This window comes from Biomphalaria glabrata, chromosome 1 (assembly GCF_947242115.1).
Source record: "Biomphalaria glabrata chromosome 1, xgBioGlab47.1, whole genome shotgun sequence".
Classification (NCBI taxonomy): Eukaryota; Metazoa; Mollusca; class Gastropoda; family Planorbidae; genus Biomphalaria; species Biomphalaria glabrata.
Window position 1 is genome coordinate 38,084,368 of NC_074711.1, and position 18,678 is coordinate 38,103,045.

At 33.8% G+C, this 18,678-nt stretch overlaps 1 protein-coding gene across 1 annotated transcript; it reads right to left on the reverse strand.

Annotated features, from left to right (window-relative positions):
* Positions 1-5,063: 5,063 nt before the first annotated feature.
* LOC106070484 (PRADC1-like protein) lies at positions 5,064-13,489 on the reverse strand. The gene is made up of 5 exons (XM_056018863.1): positions 13,471-13,489; positions 13,163-13,365; positions 12,242-12,345; positions 11,436-11,603; positions 5,064-10,325 (listed from the first exon to the last, which is right to left on the reverse strand). The coding sequence occupies exons 1-5, from the start codon at positions 13,487-13,489 to the stop codon at positions 10,205-10,207; spliced, it is 615 nt and encodes a 204-aa protein (XP_055874838.1). The 3' UTR covers positions 5,064-10,204.
* Between the last annotated feature and the right edge of the window lie 5,189 nt (positions 13,490-18,678).

Genomic DNA, 18,678 nt, shown 5'->3' on the forward strand with positions numbered 1-18,678 from the left:
CCTGAAGGCTTTCTAAATTTAGTGATTTACTAAAGGTGTTACTCTAGTCAAATGTGAATATTCGTTTGTTATGAATCTCACTGCTCTAATTTGTGTCTGTTCCAGTTTCTTAATGTTTTCTTGGGTTGAGGGGTCGGGGACAGAGGATGCATAGGCCTATTCTATTATTGGCCTAACCAAGGTTAGCCTAAATAACATTTTAGTTTTATGTTCTTATTTGATTTATAGAAATTTCTTCTAATAAACCCTAATGCTTTGTTTGATTTTTTTTTGGGGGGGTGGGGGGTGGATAGTTTCATCAATATGGGGATTCCATGACAGTTTTTCATTTATTATAACACCTAGGTATTTTGCGTTTTTAGTCGGTGTTGGTTTACCATGAATAAGAATTAATTTGTTTTAGTGCTTAATAGCTGATATTTTTCTGGGTGGAAAAACATGCTCCAATTTGATTCCCATTTCTGTAATTCATCTATATGGCTCTGAGACATGGACACTATACAGAAAACAACTAAGACTTCTTGAGCGCTTTCACCAAAGATGCTTGCGCTCCATCATAGACATAAGGTGGCAGGACCGCATTACAAACAGCGATGTCCTTGCGAACGCCGGTATGGACAGTATAGAGGGACTTCTTATGGTCCGACAGCTACGCTGTATGGAAGACGAACGTAAGCCAAAGGCAGTCTTTTTTGGTGAGCTAAAAGGTGGTCGACGTAACAGAGGCGCCCCACGGAAACGCTTTAAAGACCAGCTTAGGCGTCAACTTTCCTTGGCTGACATAGAAGAGAGCACCTGGCTGCATGCGGCGTCGGAACGAGACATCTGGAGGTCACTCACGAAGGCCGCTGGATACACATTCGAGACCAAAAGAAAATCTGCTGCCGAGGACAAACGCAGACGACGAAAAGAAAATCTAAATCGACCACCTGCAAACAATGGTTATGCTTGCCCTGGATGTGGCAAAATATGTAGGCTATGTCACAGCTGGGGCTGCGCAGCCACGGGAAATACTGTATTCCTCACTGATCTTCGGACTCGAAGACAAGCCTTTTATGTGTTGTTTTTATTGTTCTAGGCTATACATTATGCAATCGTCTGCAAATAATCTGACTTTTGTTCCTGAACTAATGCAATTTGGTAAATCATTTATGTAAATTAAAAATAGTAGTGGACTTAAGACTGTTCCTTGTAGTACGCCTGAGTTTACTGTTATTTGTGTTGATTTAGAGCCATTTATTATTACAGTTTGTTCTCTCCCAATCAGAAAATCTTTAATCCACTGATGCAATGGACCATCGCGACGACTTAGTAGTGGTAATGGAGCGGGTGTGGCTGATTTTTTTTTTTACACATTTCTGTTCAAAAAGTTCCTTTAAATAAGCCACATGGTAGGCCTAATGTTGTGCTTGTGATTTTGATGCCCTTTTATAATGTTTTCTAGGCGGCGCAACAGTTTAGACGAAGAGTTGCATTGCCAACAAGTTATTCCGTATGTTAGCAGATTTTGCATAGTCGCGCCGTAAAAATTATCTAGGATTCTCTTATTTTGTTTAAAGCTATTGAGTTTATATAGGAAAAATAGTCGCTGGGCTGTTTTCTTTGTCAGAGTTCCAAGGTGGTCTTCCCATGAGAGCTTGTTATCAATGATGACGCCTAGATATTGATATGACTTCATTTGTTCTATTGATGTAGTCTTTATCTGGAGTTCGTTTATCATCTGTTTTTTCTTTCCAAATCAATGACGAATTTTATTTCCAGGGTTGGGGAGTTGGTTAACTTTTAACCCACCCCCTGTCTATAATTTTAGATCCTGCAGACGTTCTTTTCCAAAGGTTTTACTTTTCCAAAGGTTTTACTTTTGATCTTCTGGAAATGAACAGGTTTGTTTGGACAGTTTATTATTCAAGCATTTTTTGTTCTTGAAACAACACCTCTTTTAAAACAATACATAAATGTAAGGGGAGATTGGAGAGTAAGAAAGAAGGATAATATATGCAAACTTATATATTTTTCAGTGGCGTAACTAAGGGGGGGATGGGGGGGAGAATTTTAAAATCCCCCCGGGCCCCCACCTAGGGGGGGCCCCCAAATGGGTGTCCGAAATTTATTTGTAAATACATAAATTAATATATTTGATTGACAAATAGTGTCAACGGGTGTCTTTTTTTTATCAAAATTTATGGATTAAATTTACCACAAAGACTAAACCTAGATATTTTAAAAAATATTTTTGCCGCAGAGATCAATTTTTAGAAACGTAATGTATTCTCCATTTTAAACTTTGTTGCCACGAATAAAACTGCATGATATTCAGCGAATTCCAGGTATCTTGTTACCTTTACTAATAATAGATCTAAATGGCGAGTATTATATGGCTACACTAATTAACCTTGAAGCAAAATTTACAGAATCGAGTATAACTAAAAGTTATTCTTAACAATGCTAAAATTGTCCATTATTCGGATTTGGCGTCTATAATTTCAGAATTAAACTTCACATTCGAGTTATTACCCCTTTATTCATCTTTCCTCAATCCAATGGAAACTCTCTTTTTATTTACATCTAATGATCTAATCCTTTTGCTTTCGCACAAAACATAAACAAAAAATAATGACGTAATATCATATAATATTAATACATCCTTCCTATTGAAGTTATTATCACACCCTTCCTTTTAAAGTTCTTAATAGTGATATCTACTAGCAGGGCCGGCCCTAGCATTTGCGGGGCCCAATGCGAAACGGATCGCGCGGGGCCTAGTCTGGGTAGGGAAAAGCATAATGTCAAATTTTTTTTTTTTTAATTAGAAAATAGGCCTACTTTCGTCTTTGCAATAAATTTTTATCAAATGAAAGCTCGCAATGCCACTTTTTATTTATTGGCACCCCAAAATGTCAATTTTGTCTATTCTTCAGGAGATTTGAATAAATTCAAAAAAAGTTCAGGACTTTATCGTATATTTTGCATTTTCATGAGATTTCCTGGAGGACCTGAAAAATCAGGAGGTCGCGAAAACCCTGTTATTTTATATACGTTATAATTGTTTAATTTAATAATGTACACTTGGAATTAGCGCGGGGCCTATGAAAGCGCGGCGCCCATTGCGACCAGCACTGTCTACTAGGAACTTAAACAATTCGTCCACTTCTGGTTGTCTTGACTGAACAAGCTCTCTAGACGTTGGTCTATAACTGTCTGTTTCGTTTGTTGCTACAGTTTGCAGTTCATTGTCTTCATCGGTATCATAGTACCCAGAGATGTCTTCATCGAAACTCTTATTTAAAAAAAGTGTTGATTTCTTCTGTATGTTTTTCCATTGTTTGTCTTTATGATGTAATATCTGGGTGATGGATGTTTTTTTTTTATGACAACTGCTTTCTGCCATGTTTGACCTAGACGAACTCTCCGACAGAATAATCTTTAGGTAGTCTTGCTTTTGCATCGTATTTCACTTAGCTTTTCATCTGTCGTTCGTTGAGTAATGTCTCTGCATTTTCAGCTACCAATGGTTTCAATAGTTTGTGATCAGTTGGAATGACTCCCTGAGTCTTCTACTCGTCAGCAGTTGTGATGGTGAATGCGGCAGTCCACTTATCGGAGTATTTCTATACTCGAGCATAACGAGATATGGATCTTTCCCACTTTTGTATACTCTGAATCCTTTTGCTTTCGCACAAAACATAAACAACCAACAATGACGTAATGCCATATAATATTAGCACAGAATCTTCTTCATGCAGTGGAAAATTACGAATTTTTTGCCTATCTTGAATTCTGGTCAAAGCTCCTGTGCCCAATTAATATAGTTCGGAAGAAACTACAAAAGTCTGGACTGCATATACGGGAATCTGCTAAAGAAATTAGTACCCTTTCATGTTTTCTGCAAAATGATGAGAAACTGACAAAAACCCAATCCATCGAAAAAGCAAAAGAAGGTAGTGAATACTATGGATTCCCTGTAATCAAAACAACCATATGAAAGAAAAGACTTGATGGGAAGTTGAGTTCTAATGTAGGACTGTCAATACAACTGCAATTCAAACGTGTTGTGACAGAAGTGCTGGACAGATATCATATGGAGATGAAGGGCAGATTCCAAAGGCTGAAAAGAAAATGGATACCTTTGGGTTTCTTCTTGAACCAAGACACCTGTTAGAAGACACGCTTGTGACAAACTGTGCTACTTTTCCTGTTTGTATGATGAAATAAATGGAAAATCGCTTTTTCAATGATGTCATTGATACACTAGCACTTTTCATCAACAAACAGTAATACAATCACCAATAGACATATTGAGGAAACAGGCTTCATATGGGAATTACGTGTGCTCTGACTTTGCAACCTCCTCCGAATACCGCTAACTCAGGCCATTTCCATTACGTCAAGTGAGAGATCATTCTCAAAGCTCAAGCTCATCAAAAAGTATCTCAGGAGCACAATGACGCAAGAAAGACTTATCATGGTTTTAATGTCAGTGAAGTCACAAATACTAGAAAGTATCGATATAGTTGATGTTATAGATGTCTTTGCTGTACAGAATGCACGACGTGAAGCGATATCAATTTAGATTTGTCACTTGTGCATTATTTAACTAATAAACAAAGATATTATTCATTAAAAGAGTCTTGATGATTACTTTTTGTTAAGTTTACTGATATACTGAACCAATTTGATTTGGGGCTTATATATTTTTGCGTACATTATCTCATGTCATATGTCGAATGTCAAAATGCAAGGGGCCCCCAAATCCCTAGTTACGCCCCTGATATTTTTTTTTACATTTTGTTAATTGTGAAATTAAATTGTGTTTTCTGGTATACTAGCTACTAAAACAACAAAAAAACTTATATTTTCATTTATAAGGTTAGGACTACACATTGTATGTATATATCTCACACAAGTGACTTTTTATACACTGGGCCACTCAGCCAGTGCGCCCCCAGCTATTGACATGACAACTAGTTATTGTGATTAACATCACCAAGAAAACAATGTTTGACCAAGTACCGGTACTATTGTACTGTTCAGCACTTTGAGGAAAAAACAAACAAACGCTTGAATATTTTTTTTAAAAACTAATTTCATTTTGAATTCCTTTACAGGAGAAGCAGATCAAAACAATCACACATGGATTTCAATTAGTTTCTTTTTATTTAACAATGTCAAAAATGAAGCCTTTGATTTTGTAACATTAAACTTAGATGTGTTGGACTGTTTCTAACTTACACCTTAATTAAGGAAAATGTTTTTAAAAAATCAACAAATTAGCCAATCAATTTATGAGTGGATATAACTTAAAGCTACAACACTGCTCCTCTACTGATGAGACTTTTAGTACGTCAAAACATCTGTTATCATTGTGTGTAAGTAAAAGGCCACCAAAATAAGGTCGAAGACTATAAATGGTTTAGACTCTTTATAAGATCAGCAATGATCAGCAGGGAACGTTAGGAAGCTCGAGAGAAAGAAACAAAATAAATAAAACACCAAAGCAAGTCAGCCATTGAAGTCAACAAATATTTAGTAGTGCAACATCTTTTGAAACTGTAAGGGGCACAATGTAGTCACAATGTAGTCACAATGTAGTCACAATTTAGTCACAATGTAGTCACAATGTAGTCACAATTTAGTCACAATGTAGTCACAATGTAGTCACAATGTAGTCACAATGTAGTCACAATTTAGTCACAATGTAGTCACAATGTAGTCACAATGTAGTCACAATTTAGTCACAATGTAGTCACAATGTAGTCACAATGTAGTCACAATGTAGTCACAATTTAGTCACAATGTAGTCACAATGTAGTCACAATTTAGTCACAATGTAGTCACAATTTAGTCACAATGTAGTCACAGTGTAGTCACAGTGTAGTCACAATGTAGTCACAATGTAGTCACAATTTAGTCACAATGTAGTCACAATTTAGTCACAATGTAGATATAGTTTTTTTAAAAGTGATGAGCTGAAAAATGTAGACACCATCCATAAGATAGTAAGACAGCAATTTAATTATCACATTTGAAACATTAGAGTTCATGAACTTGCTTGAAACATTCAGATTATTTGCTGAAAGACTGTACATAACAAAATCATTATCATTGATAGGCTGAACAAATAGACATAGAAATACAAATCTAAACAAATGGATAAAATCTTCTATGTAACAATAAATTATCATCAAATTCTGGAAATGGGACTGCAGAATGTGGATTTCAAGTTGAGCTAGGCTTCAAATGAATAATTCTATTGCACCCGCAATAAAGACTAGCTCAAAAATAAATTAAAAAGTGTGCATACATTTATAGCATTGAGAGGACAGTTGATTCAATTTATGGAACATGAGGAAAGGGTCAGATTACAGAAAACATCAAATTACTTAGGTTCACTGTACTTCAAAGTAAATTCTATTTATAAGGTAATTAAATATTTTCTTAGACACTTTCAAGGGTATAAAATAAACAATAGATGTACAAGAAAAATGTATTGTTCTGAAAAAATACAAACCATGATTTCAGCTTTTACATACTGCTGCCATACTAAATGTAAATAAATAACAATTTAAGCCTAGCTACATTCTAAAAGTAGATGTACTACAGTTTATAGTAATACATAACCAAGTCATGAGTGTTGAATTATGAAGTCTCCAACTATCAAGAGTCAAATGCACACACACTATCAATTTTATAATTTGTTTAAAATGAGCTGCCTAGCTCATTTCATTTCAAATCGTAGATAGAAGAAAAAAGCTCACAATATTATTTTCCATACCTGTGGATAACAGTATTAGAAAATACATTTGCAAGGATATAATAAACAGATACCAGTAACCTCGTATGAAAAATGGGCTTCAGAGGTTATCAAAAGTTTGTATCTGATTAGGATCACAGAACATGAACAATCAACATAACTGATACAAATGTAGCTTTAAAAAAAAAGAGTTGAGAATCAAAACAGCTAATTACTAGTCACCTCTGAAACAAAGTACCAGAAATAGTAAAAACATAAAAATATTGTTTTGCAGCGTTTGTCCAAAAAAAAAATTATTTTGGGTGTGCAGACAAAATAAATTTCAAGCCAATGTTTCGCTTACAAGGTTTTGAAACAGCAAGCTGTGAAAATGTAAAACTATTTGTAAATTTAAGTATAAGACATATAAAAACCAGTAGCTATATTATCCAATAATCCATTTTCTCTATAGAAATGAGGTTTACAAAACAAAATCTTAACTCTAAAAATATTAATTGAAATAAATGACTAGATTAACTCTTTCTCTCCCAAACAGCGATGCCATCGCTGATTTGATCCCATTAAATTAACTTAATTTGGGGGTTTGTAAAATTTAATTCGTTTTATACATTAAAAAAAAACCCATCTATTCCAATTAAAACATTTTCAGATTAAAAGAGAACCATTATTGAAGTTTAACCCTAACATGCTAGTGAAATACAAATGAGAAAAAGGAATACTTCCTTCTGAACATGGAAAATAATTATGGAGAGATAGAGTTAACATGATGTGGTAGCATATAGGTTTCTAAATTTGGAGTCCCAACTATAATTCCTAGTAAAGGCTAAGGAATTTAAGGGCATCCCTGAGTACACCAACCTTTTATGAGGACATTAAGTTGGTTGAGGCATTGGCTGTGATCCTTATTTTAAAAAAAACCCAGCAAAGTTTTGCATTTACTCCACAGACAGCTAAGTCTCCAAAGGAAAACTGCAGTAACATATGGATAAACCTAGAACATAATACTGGAACATTAACAAAAAAATTATTTCAATGAATAAACATTTCATTCCTTTTCTTTAACAGTTAACAAAGTAAGAGGTAAGATGAATGAAAGAAGCTAAGAGATACAATATGCTTTATTTTGTATGCGCTAACATTATGTCAAAGACAAAACAACAACAACAATATCTCTTTGCACATTTACATTGCACAAGTAATACCTCAAGGAAGAAGGCAAGGAAGAATAATGGAAGGATACGAAGAACAGGTTTGACTTAACTACAGATTCACTGAGAGACTAAGACATTGATCCTTTAGGAAATTTGTTGTGATTACAAGGACTCTTTTCTCATATAAAGACAACACAACAGAAACATACACATAAATAGAACATACACAACATAGAAAGTTCATTCAGCGACTACACACAGTGGTCTGAGAAAGTTATGCCATGCCTTTCAATTTCACTACTACAGAGCACAATACCAGGTTGATAAAAGCAAGAGAATGTGTTATAATATCATATACTGAATTGCTTAATCTACAGATTCACCAAGAACTGCACTCATATCTTAAATATTACAGATGTTCCTTTTCAAAAGAAGATTATAAAATCCTATGCAGGGGATTAAACCAGAAGACAATCAGCTTTAGAAAGACCAAAATAATTTTGGGAAACCTCATTGGTATTCCAGAAAATCTACAAGTTGAATGGACTGAATAGCATATAGATTTAGTTCTTTAAATATTGCATTAAATTATTTTCTAAAAAAGAATAAAATAGCTAAATACTTAAAAATGGTTTCTTATAACAAATGGTTTGTCCCAGAGCAATGTTGATAAAATATTAACACACAGATAGTACATTTTGAAAATGGATGCTTGAGCTGAAAGTCAATGATTTGTACAAAGATACTAGTGTATGTTCTGAGAATAGTACTTTTATCTTTCAGCTTCTACAAGCAAGCATCAACAGAAATTGTAGCCAATGGTTTAAAACTGGAAGTGAAGCCTGAGACCTTCAGCTAGTGACCATTTTCCTGAAGTGATAGGTAGTTATCTGATCTGGTTGACCTATATCTCACTTTGCTATTTTGCAATTGGTTATTTTCTAATTGTAGCCACAAGAAATATTGCATTTCAAAGACAAGCCTTATTATTATTATTACTATTTTCTAATTCTCAAATTTTCTTGTCTAGTCATGAACAAAAGCATTAGGAGCTAAGTTCTAACACACAAAGTGTTGATTTATTGTGAAGTTAATGTGTCTGCTAATTGTGCAAACCTCAGAAAAAAAGCTATCTGTTAACTTACTGCATTACATTTCTGTATCTATTTTATTTATTCTCTATCTATCAAGCATGACTCTCAAAATTAAAGCCTCATTATCTACTTATCAAATCTTCCATTTGCAGTAAATACAAATTTTCTATGGCATAAAAATTCCTTTTGGTAGTTTACCTTTCGGTGGTTTAGTTATTTGCCAGTAATTAATATATTTCTGGTGTTCCCATCACTACCAGGACATCTTTAATCTCCTGAGGGTTTTTGCAAGCCAAGTTCAGTTCATACATCACATATCAGTTCAGTTCCTTTTTTATTGTGACTTACTCTGCACAGTCCTCAGGATAAAAGTTGGCAGTTTTGTTGAACTTGGCAATAACAACATAACACTGCAAAACTCCTGAACCAGGAACACTGAGCTAGTAGGATTTGTTCCTAGGATAATATGATAACAGAAGAATTCTCCATATGGCAAGGCAAGCCAAGTTCTATCTTGTCATGTTTGTAATCCAAAGATCACATATATAAAAAGTATTGGTATAAAAATAGAGAAAGTAACTTAAGAAATGTTTTCAGTGGTCACTATGCTATCCAATGCAAACTAGTTTGACATACTAAAAAGGTATGACCAATATCTCTCACTATCACTAATCACTTCAACAAGCGATGCATACAATAATGTATTTAATACTCCTATCCTTAATTGATTCAGAGCACCATTTACCATAGATGCCCTTTTATTTTTTCAAACAATGAACTGGAACAGTTACCGGTAAATCATTTGTTGAGTGAAATACTTGTCAGGAACATCTGAGCATGACTGGTCTAAAACTGCACATCTGGCTTTATAGGTCATGTGGTATGAATTTCAGACTGTAGTTCCAAATGTGAAACCTACCCACCATCCTCCCCTGCTGTTCTACAGAAGGTTTGAGCTAGGACATAATAATCTTCATTTCTGAAGGAACATCCTAACCTAATAAAACAAATCATTATATATTGAGCAAACAAATGTATAATATGGAAACAATACTTTTTTTTTTCTCTATTACTGGTAAGGTAAAACAACTCAAAGACCAAAATAAGTTATTTTCAATGCAATAGACCTATTCTAATTATTAAGATCAAACGATATAGCATATTTTTTTTTATTAACAGTAGAGATCAATTTATAAATGAAAGACTCATCACCAAATAGTCCACGGAGGTCTTCTGGCAGCTGTGTGTGGTTTCCCTGTTAAATTGATAGGTATATTGATAAGCGCCCTATCAGTTTGTAGCATATAAAGCTGTCGTCTGATCATTGCTCTAGAAAATCAAAAAGGTAAAAAATTTTCAGCAGTGAGACTTTGATTAATATATCTATTTCATTTAAGTCATATGGTATGCAGAATTATAATACAAATCACTGATATACATCTTTTGGACTGAACATGTCATTGCCATGACAGAATATAACTGCTACTTTCATCCAGTTTGATATTATTACAGAAAACGTGTCTGTTAGAACTAATACTATAGTTTGATTCTAAAAACAACACAGACTAGGACAGTGTGAATTTACAAAGGACTGACAGTGAAAAAAATATTAAAATAGTTTGTGGTCTGAACCATGTGTTACCAAATGTGCTCAATTTTAGAAAATTAAAATGTAAACACTCTTAAGATCTTCTGAAAAAGAAGTAACTTTTTAGCCTAATTAAAAAGTAAAAAAGTAAAGTTCCCCTTTCAGACCTTGCAGTCAATAGGGTAGATGATGTTAAGGTCATCTGTTTTTTTGGCCAGCACAACAACCAACCGACTTTATTTTACCCAACTTAAGTCAGGTACCCATTAGTGCTGGGTGGAATCAGGGACGCCCTAAAAATCCTGAAGTTCAAAATCCCAGTCTTCACAGAGATTCAAACAACAGGGTTTGGAAGCCAGCGATTAACCACTCAGCCACCACCCCTCCCTTTAGACTAATAAAATGTTCTAAACCTTTCCATTATTTCCTATTTGAACTTTGGAACAAATAAAATCAATACTTGGAGACAAGTAAAATTACATTTGAGAAAAATGAACAAGGTGAAAAATTACTGACAGATTTGTATATAGAGTTAAGTGTTAGAAAGAGCACGATAAAAAAAAAATGCTACATGCCAACTGTGTAGTGGTATGAGAAATATGATTTTGTAGCCTTTATTTTTTACCACTTATCAAAACAACTTAATCTAAACAATAATTGAATATTTGTAGAATGCTATGTAAAACAAAGAACATATTCCATTAGCTCTTATTCAAAATGTCTTTTGTTCATCATTACTAGACTAAGAGATGGTAAGAAAGGATGCATACAATTTCTCTAATTGTTCTTGCAAGCAAGACTAAATCTAAACAACATTTCTGATCTATGAATGAAATGAAAAACATTCTCACCCATCTTTCCCTAGAAGAAAATACGCTGGAATGTGAACAATTCGATGCGTTTCATCATCTATCATTTCAATCATACTGTTGTCATTGTTCTCGTCATTGTCAAATATAATGGCTGCTAAAGCTCCAGCTTTTTCTGCCGTCTTGCTTTTAGCTAGGAATGAACATTCGCTGTACATGCAAGACAAAAAAAAAATGTTTCCACACATATTCACATCAAATTAGAATTTAAAATATAGTCAAACATTTCATCTACCAATCACACATTTATGTAGCACTAATTCATTTGTAATGAAACTTAATTCTTTGACTCAAGTTCTGTTGATCAAGCAAAAGTTGTTGAGTCAACCACAAGAACTTTCGTGACAATGACATTAACTTTATATTAATAATAACAATTATTATAAAGGCACAAAAAGGCAGCACATCCAGCTTTATCAGAATCTGTTTTTTATTGACAAAAAAAAAAGTCTGAGATAATCATTGACATTGACCACTATTTCACAATGGTAAAAAAAAAAAATAAAAAAAATAAAAAAATATGAAAGCTACACTAAGTGGCTATGCGAAAAGTATAAAATAAAAATATTCTGGTACTCTATTGTCATATCATTCACAGTAATGAGGTAAATAGAATCTTTAAGAGTCTGAATAAGTTAATTACACCTGAAATTATTTGTTTTATAATTGTGCAATTAACATAAAGATTCCACAATTTTTAATAAAGTAATACTTTGAATATATAGCTACAAGGAACAACAGTGTGCATTCATTCCAAAATCATTGAAAAACAAAAAAAAAGCACCTACCCACGACGTATCAGGACCACTGCACCATGGATCTCATTTAAAAGATCTTGACAAGCATCTTCTGGATCAGCTAATATTAACTCTACATCTTCATGAAGTTTATCCTTTGAGAAACAGAATGGAAGATTTAGAACCATTAAAACAGGTAATAATATTATTCTAGCCAACTGTACTAAGCATAAGTATCTTGTTTAAATTTGTTTTTTTTGGTCAACTTCTTATTCAATCATCCCTCAATATCTCTACAATAGTAAATGAGTGTGTGTGTGTGTGTGTGCTAACATAATCATGATGAAACATCAATTCTTCAATGCTGAGATGTTATCACTCTATTTGGACAAAAATATCCTGGTCTTATATGATTTGTTTCATTGCTACAGCTGACACCTGTGCTTTGCAGAAGTGAAGAAGTTGAAATATATTCTGTCTTTGCACACAAGTTGGTCTTGAGACTACAATGTTTGATTTTTTTTTCTTTTCAAGTGTGGTCTTTTAACCACACTGGCAAGTTCTTCAAAAGTTGGTCTTAAGACAACAATGTTTGAAATGTGTTCTTTTCAAACGTGGTCTGTTAACTACACCATATAAGTTCTTCAAAAGTTGACAACTTTGAAAAAAACTAGATTCAACTATCACTGCAATGTTTGTTCATTGTGTCTTTCTTAAGTATTTGTCTTGTTGTGTTCACTTTGTTGTCTTCCTAAGGATTTAAGTATTTGTCTTGTGATCACTTTGTTGTCTTCCTAAGGATTTAAATAGTTGTCTTGTATTCACTGTGCCTTCCTAAGGATTTAAGTACTTGTCTTGTATTCACTGTGTCTGACCTTTCATGTCAACTTTCTGCTAAACAGGTTTATAATAAATTAATCATGAATATAAAGTAAGCTTGTAATTAATAGGCATAAAAAATGTCCGACATACAAACACTGTTCCAAAATCTTTGGCTTGTTTAAGTTTGAAAGTATACATCAAAGACTCAGGCCAAGTAATTTCAAAATAGACAGACTCCTCAAATACTACATAGTAATTTGGTGCAGTGGCTATCTCTTCAGCTGATACTGAAATATAACAACATATTAATGATCCATGTAGTGCAAAATGAAGTCCCGGTTTTGTTAAAAAAAAAAAAAAGAACAATCAAATCTATTTTTACCTAGAGTATCTAAATCTAGTAAAATATATAACATATCACACACACACAAAAGTTTATGAGGAATTTTAATTATCACCATCATCATCAAACTCCATATCAGTGAGAGCTGGAGAGGTTTAAGTCTTCTCTTCCAAAAGCCCTGTACAGGTACAAAACATGCTGTGTACATGGCAGATATGTCTCCATACAGGTTAAGAGCATGGACTTCCCAGACTTCACAATGAGTGGTAAAGCAATAGGCTCTTGAACCGGAGGATGCCTGCTTCAGATATTCTGATATTAATAACAGTTAGCTCAATTGGTAGAGCATCAGACTTTAAATCTAAAAGTCAAGGGTTTAAGTCTCTAATCGTGTCACAACCTTTATTATTTTTATATTATTTTTTTTTAAATAGCGTTTTTCGTACAATTTAATTTAAAATATCATAGAATGAGTGTGTTAGTAGGGCGATTTAAAGCGGGCCATTCCAATTAAACGTAAATATATATACTAGAAAACACTGCCCGAAAGAATCATTGAAATTCACAAAAATAAGGGGGAAGTACAGCATTTGCATTATGTAATAAGAAAAAAAAAAGGGTCAACCCAAAAAATATCTAGAGCCTATCAAATATTTCAAATAAAACTGAAAAGCAGACAAATAGTCATATAGTGTAAATAAGACTAGGCCCTATTTGTTATGCAGGAGGATTTGGGAGGGGGGGGGGGGGGGGAAGAAATGATACTTGAATTTATGGGCTGGTCCAATTCAATATATATAATAGATAATAAAATTTGATTGTTGAAGGAGTGTATGGGCGAGTGTTTACCTGTGGGCCTTTATAATTTTATTGTTATAAGTAAGGATAAAATGGGAGGGGTCAAATCCATGGCAAAAAAAACAAAAACAAAACATATAGCCTGGGAACAAACCAATGGGCAAAGCCAGTGGATAAGTTATAAATAACTTAAATAAGGTAATAATAATATAAAATTATTTTTAAAAATTTTTTTTTTTAGATTTTGGTGTTTATCATAGACTTTACTTTTTATAATCAAAGAGATGGTCTGGTATTTAGCTTAGACTCTTAATCTTAAATTAAGACTCTTAATAGATCTATAAATCTGAAGACAATTTTAGAAGCATAAGTAGATTATTATAATTATATTCTGCAGTCTAGATAGAAAATTTAAAATAATAACAAGTATAGAGTATAGATCTAGAAAATAGATTACAGATCTAAAATCTAAACTAATGGATAAAAAATAGATATCTAAATCTATAGAGTCAACTATAGACTATAAACAATATATTATAGATATAGATCTAGTTAAATCTAGTTATTCTAGTATAATGATATTCTGGATAATAGATCTATTACTGATATTAGTGATAGTGATATATATAGATCTAGACTTCTAGCTAGCGGTATGATCATGTTTTAGCTGGCGGCCGCCATATTAAAATGATGATAGCAACAGCTCCCAGGCAACCAATTGTTGCCAGATGGATTTTGTTGGTTAAAATAAATAAAATGAGTTATAGTGTGCTGCCAACTATTACATAAATAAAATCTGAATACATTTAGATAAGAGGGAATGTAGACCTATTTATTTAAACAGGAAATAGATGTACATTTTACTAGTGTGAATCTATATTATTTCTCAATATTTTATTTTGTATGTGTTGGTGTAGATTGAGTTTGTTAAGGATACATGTTTTTGTGTTCTATTGAATCTGAAAAAAAAAAAAAAAAAATCGGTATTTTTTGTTTTTTCACATAGATCTAGATGTTCTTTTTTTTTTAAATTTGATGATGCTTTATTCATTATGTGTGTGTATGTACATATGTGTGTATATATGTGTATGTGTGTGCGTACGTACTTGCGCGTGTATTTTATATGAAATTATTGAGAGTTAAAAAATACTTAGCTTATCAAGTATCTTATTAATGGTAAAACAATTAATGAGATATATTAATTCCACCATCCCCTCCTTTCTCATTCTAGGCAGGGGACTAGACTAAGGTAGATTTATCAGTACCATTATTTTAGTACATTTTAGTTTAGAAAACGATTTTAAGGCGGTAGAGGAGACAAGTGCACGCTGACACAGTACCGCTATAGCTTAAAATCCGTCAATGTGCACATTACTTGGCTAGTCTTTGGTTTGAGTTGGACATTAGAGTTGCATTAAAGAATAATCCATTTGGTTTATTGGCTTGACCACATAACAGACGTTGTTACGGATAAACAGTATCCATGCCACAGCAACAATTGCGTGGGAGGGTCAACACAAACGTTACAAAGACACCCTTAAGAGTTCTCTCAAGGAGTGTGAGGGAAACGCTATAGCTCTGGGTCCTTTCTTATTGACTGCGGCCGTGAGTGTCGTGTTTCATGATATAACGCAAGGAGCTTGGTAATTAACAAAGAACGTAGATCTAAGATTAAAAAAAAAAAAAAGGAAGGTGAGAAATGAAGCAGGCATATCTGCAGCAATCCATGCCATCTATGTGGTCGGCTTTTTAAAAGAAAAAATGGACTCCAAAGCCATCGTCAAATTCATAGAAAATGGGAAATAATCTCATCTTCAGCTACGAAGGAGGAGCCATATATTTAAGCTAGCTAATCTGCTCATTAACTGATTAGCTACAGGTTACGTTAATGTGCAAAAATCGACATTTTTCCTCTAGATATAGGCCTACTGTTTAGGTACCGTTAATGTTAGGGTTAGGATAGAGTTAGGTTTATCTAGGTATGCAAGCTCCTGCAAATAACTACAAAATAATACTTTAATTTATTAAGCGCTGTTAACAAAGCACTTTAAACCTTTGCAGAGCTGATTATTTTGTGTGTCAAAAGAGTTGAGTCAAAGATAATTACAACATAACGTAATACCCGGACAAGTGGATCCTGGTGATAAATACGAAATTAGTCGTATTCTAATTCTGTTCTAAAGTTGCTGCTCGGCGGTCTGGAAGTTCAAAAGAAAACAGCGCCCACTTTCACTGCGCCAAATACCCATATTGTTCATATCTCACAACCATCAAAGACATACCTCACTTACTAGACGTCCCATATTTGACCACTGGAGCAATACACCACAGGTGCGTTATATAAGTCACACTCATACAATACGCCTCACACGCACACCAATTACCATTCACACGAGGGGAGGGGAGTCATATATGGAAAATGAAAGAATGTCAAGAAGAGGGGAGGGAAGAGAAAGTGGCGAAAGAAAACTAAGTCTTACTGGGGGGGGGGGGGGAACCGAAGTTAGCAAGACATCCAGGATGACATAACATCCAGACGATGGCGTTTTCGGCTAGCGGCTCATGGGTGTCCCTCTTTGCTTTAACAGTGATAAGGGGAGGGAAGCTAAACGACCTCTGTGACCCGAAGCTGAGTCTGCCTTATCTTCTTATCTTATCTTATATAATACAGACGTTACTTCAAAAAAGAAGATGATTACGTCCTACGCGTCATGCATTTAGTCATGCATATTAACCAATGACTTAAATTCTGCCAAGTCACTGGTTTTCCTGGCTAGCTCAGGCAACCCATTCCATGCTCTAATAGCACTAGGGAAGAAGGAGTATTTGTACAAATTTGTCCTAGCATATGGGACGAGGAATGTGCCTTTATCTTTGTGTCTTTCAGAGTATTTTATTAAATTTTGTTTTTGTATTTGAAGATTATGGTTCAGTGTTTTATGTATTATAGCTACTTTACTTTTGAGCCTTCTGTCCTGAAGGCTTTCTAAATTTAGTGATTTTACTAAAGGTGTTACTCTAGTCAAATGTGAATATTCGTTTGTTATGAATCGCACTGCTCTATTTTGTGTCTGTTCTAGTTTCTTAATGTTTTCTTGAGTTGAGGGGTCCCAAACAGAGGATGCATATTCTATTATTGGCCTAACCAAGGTTAAATAACATTTTAGTTTTATGTTCTTATTTGATTTATAGAAATTTCTTTTAATAAATCCTAATGCTTTGTTTGATTTTTTGGTAGTTTCATCAATATGTGGATTCCATGACAGTTTTTCATTTATTATAACACCTAGGTATTTTGCGTTTTTAGTCTGTGTTACTGGTTTGCCATGAATAAGATAAGTGGAATTAATTTGTTTTAGTTTTTTTGTTACTCTTAACAACTGACATTTTTCTGGGTGGAAAGACATGCTCCAATTTGATTCCCATTTCTGTAATTCATCTAATTCTCTCTGTAAAATATCTGTGTCTTGTGTTGTTTTTATTGTTTTATATATTATGCAATCGTCTGCAAATAATCTGACTTTTGTTCCTGAAGTAATGCAATTTGGTAAATCATTTATGTAAATTAAAAATAGTAGTGGACCCAAGACTGTTCCTTGAGGTACACCTGAGTTTACTGTTATCGGTGTTGATTTAGAGCCATTTATTATTACAGTTTGTTCTCTCCCTATCAGAAAGTCTTTAATCCACTGATGCAGTGGACCATTAATGCCAAAATATTTTAATTTTTTAAGCAAACTATGGTGGTGAACTTTGTCAAAAGCCTTAGAAAAATCTAGTAAGATAACATCTATTTGTTCACTATTATCTAAACCTTTTGAAAAATCATCAATTAGTCCTATTAGTTGTGTTTCACATGATCTATATTTCCTAAAGCCATGTTGGTATGGTGTGAGGACATTATGTTTGTCTAAGTGGTTTATGATGTTGCTACATATTATGTGTTCTAGGATTTTACATGTGATGCTGGTAAGTGATACTGGTCTGTAGTTTCCTGGGTCAGATTTTTCTCCTTTTTTAAATAGGGGGGTGACATTAGCTTCTTTCCAGTCCTTTGGTACTCTGCCCTGGTTAAGTGAAGCCTGAAAGAGTATTTTGAATACTGGGGCTAGCTCATTACTTAGTACTTTGAGTAATCTAGCTGGAATACCATCAGGTCCAGAAGCTTTATTTGGTTTGGTGTTGGCTAATAGTTTTTGAATTCCATTTTCTTGTACTACTATATCTTCTATGTTGTCTACTTGGTTCAAATTCAGTAATATGTCTTTGTCTCCTGGGGCTGAGAATGCTGATGCAAAGTATTTGTTTAGAATGTTTGCTTTAGTTTCATTATCATTATGTATTATGTTATGTTCATCTTTTAATGGCGCTACGCCTGTTGTTTCCATTTTCTTAGACTTAATGTATGACCATAGGTTTTTGTTGTTGTCTTTAGATATTACATTGTTTATGTATTCACTCTGCAGCTGTCTGCTTACTTTTTGGGTTAAGTGTTTAATTTTTATATACTTTTTGTAAACTCTTT

Excerpts from the sequence above, each read along its gene's own strand:
- LOC106070484 (XM_056018863.1), bottom strand. Across the intron at positions 11,604-12,241 it reads GTGGTCCTGATACGTCGTGG|CGAATGTTCATTCCTAGCTA; the intron begins GTAGGTGCTTTT and ends TTGCATGTACAG. Across the intron at positions 10,326-11,435 it reads TTTCTTCTAGGGAAAGATGG|AGCAATGATCAGACGACAGC; the intron begins GTGAGAATGTTT and ends TTGATTTTCTAG.